This window comes from Ixodes scapularis, unplaced genomic scaffold (assembly GCF_016920785.2).
Source record: "Ixodes scapularis isolate PalLabHiFi unplaced genomic scaffold, ASM1692078v2 PGA_scaffold8__174_contigs__length_109621045, whole genome shotgun sequence".
In the NCBI taxonomy this organism is placed as follows: domain Eukaryota; kingdom Metazoa; phylum Arthropoda; class Arachnida; order Ixodida; family Ixodidae; genus Ixodes; species Ixodes scapularis.
This window is the reverse complement of record NW_024609883.1, coordinates 77,197,155-77,203,236: the sequence shown is the minus strand read 5'-3', so window position 1 is coordinate 77,203,236 and position 6,082 is coordinate 77,197,155. Positions and strand designations below refer to the sequence as shown.

At 43.4% G+C, this 6,082-nt stretch overlaps 1 protein-coding gene across 1 annotated transcript; it reads right to left on the bottom strand.

The window, feature by feature from the left end:
• Window positions 1–1,186: 1,186 nt before the first annotated feature.
• Window positions 1,187–5,538, bottom strand: LOC115326004. The gene is made up of 5 exons (XM_040215282.3): window positions 4,426–5,538; window positions 4,110–4,214; window positions 3,382–3,819; window positions 2,779–3,107; window positions 1,187–1,862 (listed from the first exon to the last, which is right to left on the bottom strand). Exons 1-5 carry the CDS (start codon window positions 4,583–4,585, stop codon window positions 1,779–1,781), a joined length of 1,116 nt encoding a protein of 371 aa, XP_040071216.2. The 5' UTR covers window positions 4,586–5,538; the 3' UTR covers window positions 1,187–1,778.
• Between the last annotated feature and the right edge of the window lie 544 nt (window positions 5,539–6,082).

Here is a 6,082-nt window from a genome sequence, read left to right as displayed (position 1 = left end):
GCGCTGCGCGCTTTTCTTCTAAACCTGTACCTTTAGCAGAAATGCCCGCTTCACAAAAGCTACTTAGCACAATTAGCGTGCCGCATAACTATGAACCTCACAATTTATTCTAATACAAAAAAGGGGGGGGAGGATATTAAGATAGCGCGATGTTTTCAGCCATTCAAACGACACGACCTTTGTTTACTCTACACTGTAGGTTAACTGCTGCGCACAACTGCTGGCGAGGGGTCAACAACAGCACGTACTGCTACGGTGCTCATCCAGACCAAAACGGGCAAGGGCGCAGATTCTAACTCGTAAAACCTATAGGATGTGGGTGCATTTTTAGGAGAGAAAGAAGGAATTTGCAAACGCTGATAAATGACTAAAATCGATTAGGCACAGAAGACGTCGAAAAACCTTACGCTCATAGATTGTCCCGTGATATTTGTTTCCATAACCATAAGTGTGAGATTTTTCTTTTGAAGCTGTTCGCTACGGACTCATTTATTATGAAGTGTTCAGTATAAACGAGGCTTCAATAAAACGGTTCAGCAATGTGTGCAAGTTTAATGGGTGAAAGTTGCTTACAACTTACTGCCGACTTTGGCCCGCTAAAGAACAGCATTTTATGTCTGCATAAGTCTATCTGATGTCTTTTACACTTTCGTGCATTCCGATGGACTTACTTCCACACTTTGCACTTCGCCGCAGAGAATTAATACTGTCATTAATCTTACGCAGAGCTATCCTCAGCCGCATCATGAAGAACTGTTCTGTCAGTTGCTGGGGGACTTGATGGTGGCATGAAAGGATCGGAGAAACGTCTTGCTTCCATAAGGCCTCTTCTAATTCCAGAAGAGTACATCGTGATGTCGTCAGGTTTTCCTCGTTGCTCTTGAAGAAGTGCTCTGCCTTCTCAAGAAGTTTGAAGCATTCACTGGACACCAGAAAAAGAGGGTTTGTCTCATCTTCCTTCCTGTAAGATTTCAAGTTGGTTAACTCTGAAAATTCTGTGTTTGCTTTGTCTTGCAGGAATGCTCGGCACATTGTGCACTTTATCTTGTGCTTTTTTGATGTGCTTCTAGCGATGTATCCTGCTAAGTAGTGCAAGGCTTGCTTCTCTTCCTTTGAAAGCACCTCTATGATGCATGGGGGAAGCTCAGCTTCATCTTGGCTTTCATTTTTGATTTCATCCTTGTCATCTGGATTTGCCGTGCTTAAGAAGCTGAGCAGATGCTGGGCAGGGTCAATGTCGTAGTTGCTCGTTGAACAATCACTAAAAAATTGACTGATAGTAATAAGCCGTAGACATGTCTTGAACTCCAGGGCGCGGGGAATGGGATTTTTTCTGCGGATTACGCTGAACAGATTTTCAAGGCAGTCTTGGGTTGTGCGACTCATAAAGACGATATTAAAGCCTCTTTCTTTTAAGAGCATGTCCTGGAGCCTTAGTGCCGACTGCGTGGTAATCATCATTCCTGCCTGGCAAGGCTTGAAACTCTTCCTCTGGCCCTCTTTTCTGATACAAAGTCTCGAAAAGGTGTCGGACACGTCAGCCAGGAATGTCACGGCCTCCTCGTGCTTAATAGGATTGGCTTCGCTCATCGCAAGTTTAAATGAGCGAGAGGTCATCAGTGAAAACCATTTGTGCATGAGTTCCAAGAACCAGGGAGTTGTTAAAGCCTCTTCTGCCATTTTTCCCTGTAGAACGAGGAGCTTGATCGCAGCTCCGACAGCATGATTGAGCAAAGCATGAGCCGACCGTACATCCATTTTATCAAAGTGGGAGGGGTTCAGATGTGTTTCAACTTAGGCACCAGTTTCATGTCATGCTTGCTGTCGATTGCCACTAGCTCCTCGACATGCTTCAGAGAAACCTGAAAAGCCAAGAGTTTACGTCATCACCGGACAGCTTCCGAACTGGCATTTTCACCTGTTGGATCATCTCGAAATTATGATTACTATCCTCCTTATAGCACTAGGATAGGGCCAGCTGAACTTAGATGAAAACGTGAAAAGTTCAGCTGACTTTATCCTAGTACTGTGTACCGGCTAGCTCAACTTAATCCCATTACTCCGTATAGGTTGCATCACATTACGAATTAATTGCAAGAGACCAGGAACATAAATTATGAGAAGGATGATGACAGGGTGATTTAAGCTTTTAAATGTCATACTCCAGGGAAGTTAATTATTTTTCTTTCATCCCCTCTAGGATCGCAGGTCTGTTCCCACAGTCACGTTAATTCAGTCGTTCGAAAAGTTAGGCCTTTGTTTTTTCACTATCTACATCATTTCCTTTTAGCGTAAAGTATTGAATGCCGCGCCCCTACAGGACCTTTCGTGTCTGGGTACGCCATCGCCTCCCCCCCTATATACCCCCCCTTTCTGCGCACCCCCTCCCCCCCTTTTCCCAGGACCCTTCGTGTCCTCGTCCCCCCCCCCCCTCCTCCCCTCTGCCATCCCCTCATCCCCGCTTCAAGTGTATTGCTTCGCACTCATTCAGTTCTTCCATTAAGAATGTGCCACATTTTTTACCATTGTCAAACTCTGTTCTTTCCTGTCTTCATTGCTTAGGCTGTCATTGCAATTGTTTGGGTTGGTCAATTAACATTTACGCTGCCAGTTGCAGAGGTATCTTGTCATGTCCTTTACTTTCCTTAATTTATTCTTGCAAAATTGTCAGCACTTTACTCATCGGGTAGGACAACTTAAATGTTTACCTCACTTGTAGGTCGGCATATTTGTCAAATGGATATGGAAACACATCTAACTTGAACAAGCATATAATACCCTGTTGGAAGGTAGCCCATGCTTCTGTACAACATCTCTTGGGAGGACAATCTCTTGGCCTTTCACAAGGTGTCCTCGAATGTTTTTAAGAAGGTGGGGGGCATCCGCTAGAAAGAAAAGTTGCCTGTTCGTGTCCCCAGCACAAGGATGTCTGCAGGACACTGCTGCTGGGACTGAGCGTGATGCATGAACACCACAAAGGCGCCAAATGCCTTGGTTACAAGGGCCCATATCTGATATGACGGCATCAACCACCATCTGTAGACCTTCACACTTCTTGATGATGTTGAACAAGATGTCCTTAACTTCTTTGGGGTCGAAGGAATTACCTAAATGAAGATATATTTTATGGTCCAAACGAGGTGTTCTCAGACTGGTCTATCTCAATAGGCATATCTTGATTGATAGCCAATGAGCTTCTCCCACTCTCGCCATTGCTGCAGTAGTGGTGAATGAGCTCATAAACTTTGTAAACAACGATCCATGCCCCTGGGTTTGTAGGAACCCAGCTTGAGAACCGATGGTGTAACCAACTACATTTTATCCATTTATGGCAGACAATCTGCCACAGATACTATTAAGTGATGCTTCACAAGATCTTGCCTGTGAAGTGATAGGCGACGACCTGTTTCCACCTTGATGCCATCCCTGCCAACATAAACACTAGGGCATGTGTAGCATGTGGCGGAGGGATTTCTTTAGCTGATGCAGCCCCAGGCTGCACGCCCAAGTCAGGAAGATTTTGTTCTCTTTGGGGCGACACAGTCCCAGGCTGCACGCTGAAGTCAGGAAGATTCTGTTCTCTTTGGGGCGACACAGTCCCAGGCTGCACATGGCATCCAGCAAGAACCTGTTCCATTTGCGGTGACTGAGTACCAGTTTGCTCTTGGCATTCACTAATGATTTGTTCTGGTTCAGGTGATGCAGCCCCAGGCTGTGCAGCATGGGCTTTAGGAGTCCGTTTCCTTTTAGGTGGCAGAGGCGGTGGTTTCACAGTGCGGGCACCAAGAATCTGTTTTGATGCTGGATCTATGTCATATCCTGCAGGAAAGCGGTATTGTACAACCAGTCAGATTTGAATTAGCTAGCTGAAGCATCTGATGATCACTTCAATTCACACCGCAAACTGCAGCACTTGCTGCTGATTTCTTGGGAAAAGAAGAGTGTAAATACTGGTTTTTTTAGTTTCTCTGAAGAATGTGAAAGAGCAGAGACAGGTATTTATTAAAGTGTGTCATATTGCTATTACGCTGTTCACCTTCTGTTATTGAGCAAATTCAACATTACGTTATTAATTTTTGTTGGTACACATATATCATTTTACTTTTTACCTGGTGTAATCTGCATTTCATCCATAAGCAGAGCTGCATGTCGCTCCTGTGGAAGCATCCTTGCAGCTTTCTCGCCTAATGCAGGAAACAGTTCTTCCAAAATCCCTGAAACAGTTAGTTGGGCACATTTTTACTATACTCTAGGACAACTTTCTGTGGCATTTCGTAGGAAAGGAGAGGTGCACATGCACAACTTGAGTTACCATTCATGGTATGCTCCCACATACCTTGAACTGCGTTGCCACAGAAAGTTGTCTCCTAGTTGTGCCTTAAGTGTGTGCTCTAAAATACCATGTTTTTGTGATGACGACGTTACCTGGTAGGTACTTGTGTTTTTCTATTCGTGACTGCAGGGTGCGTTGGCTTGGAAATGGCACCAAGTTCTCTCTTACGTAGTTGTAGCCATGGCTTCCACAAGCCAGGCGAGCCCTAAGGGCAGTCTGTATGGTCAACTCTGACCATTTTGAACCTCTCATGTTACCTTTTGAGAGGCATTTGATCTAGAAAAATAAGAACCATCCAGTTTTTACAATACCGAAAAATTGTTTATTGGTACAGTTACCACAAGCTTTCAACATACAGGTACAGTCTTGTCCTCAATATGAAGGTGAACAAAGTAACCTCTTCAATCCCCTCTACCAGCACGTCAAATTCGTGCCTATGGGAATGAAAGCGAGAGTATGCACATGCGCAGAGAAAAGAAACTCGCCGTAGCCTTCATTAATGTTGGCACGACCTTGACACGCTGGTAATGGCGATCGAATGATGCAGCTTGTTCACCCTCATGTTGAGGACAGTGCAGTAGATACAACATGATCAGCTACAAGTGCATGGTGGTGAAAGTTAATCATAGGAAGTTCTGTCTACTACTGTTATGGATTTTCTCCCAATGTCTCACCACTAATATCACCCTTACACATATCTGTACATCTATTATGCAAGCATTAACTTGGGGTACTTTTTACCTGGTCCTCATTGATATGTTTGGCTTTTTTAATGCTGTCCAGCTCTTTTTCAAGTTTGTGCAGCCTTTTCTGAGCAGTCTTTAATTGAAGTCTTAAATTTTTCACCAGGTCATGGGGTTCCTGTAATAGAATATAGCAGACTGAATTTTGTGAAAGCTGCATATCCAGTTCATTAGAGTGAAGAGAAATATTTTCTCTTCACTCGAATACAGATGTGTCCTCATATACTTAGATTGTTCCCTTTCAGAAGCCTCGGTAAGGTGACAGAAGCGGCCTTTGTGCAATTACTGAGAATACACTTTATGACTAGGGTTCTGTGTTTTCATTATATACTGGTAAACACTGGCAAGTAACGTTCGAAATGGTTTTCTTAAAATCGGGGAAAACCGAAAACCACGGAATTAAAGTTGTCCTTAAATAACAAAAAAACCAAGTTTAAGTACAACGAAAAATAATATTACACCAACAGCTGCAGCACCACAGAAGCTTTTACCATAAAGGTCTTTGGTGCCGTGTCTAATTATGTTATCTACAGCTTTATTCACTGCCATCTTGGAGCGCAAACCACGCTGAAATGTCTACAGGGTTGCTTTTTTTTCTTCAGAAATGATTTATATCTGCATAATTTTGCAATAAAGTTGTGTGACGCTTATTAACTGTGCTTGGCTTTCTAGAAACACAAGCGATGTACATTCATCCTCGAGACAAATAAACCCTAATTTCTCCTGACAAAAAGCACGCATAAAAAAGCACCATTTGGGGAAAAATAATAAAATTGAAAACGTGGAACCCTACTTATGACTAGTGGAAACTTTTGGTAGTATTTTTTAATGTGCATGCATTGTTGTTAATGCATGCTGGTGATGTTGACCACCCAGGCAGCACAAAAATATTGGACCAATAACGGACAAATATCGGTCAAAGTTTTAGGAAATAACGGTCCAATAATGATTTGCACCCCGGCTCCAGATCGGTCCAATAACTTGAACCGATCACGGGGAAAGTTTT

Bases quoted from the DNA above. Each gene is read 5' to 3' on its own strand.
- LOC115326004 (XM_040215282.3), bottom strand. From the start codon at position 4,585: ATGAGAGGTTCAAAATGGTCAGAGTTGACCATACAGACTGCCCTTAGG. The intron at 3,108-3,381 runs GCAAGATCTTGT...ATCTTCATTTAG, and splicing joins CGTCGCCTATCACTTCACAG to GTAATTCCTTCGACCCCAAA. The intron at 1,863-2,778 runs GTATTATATGCT...TTGGCTTTTCAG, and splicing joins ATGGGCTACCTTCCAACAGG to GTTTCTCTGAAGCATGTCGA.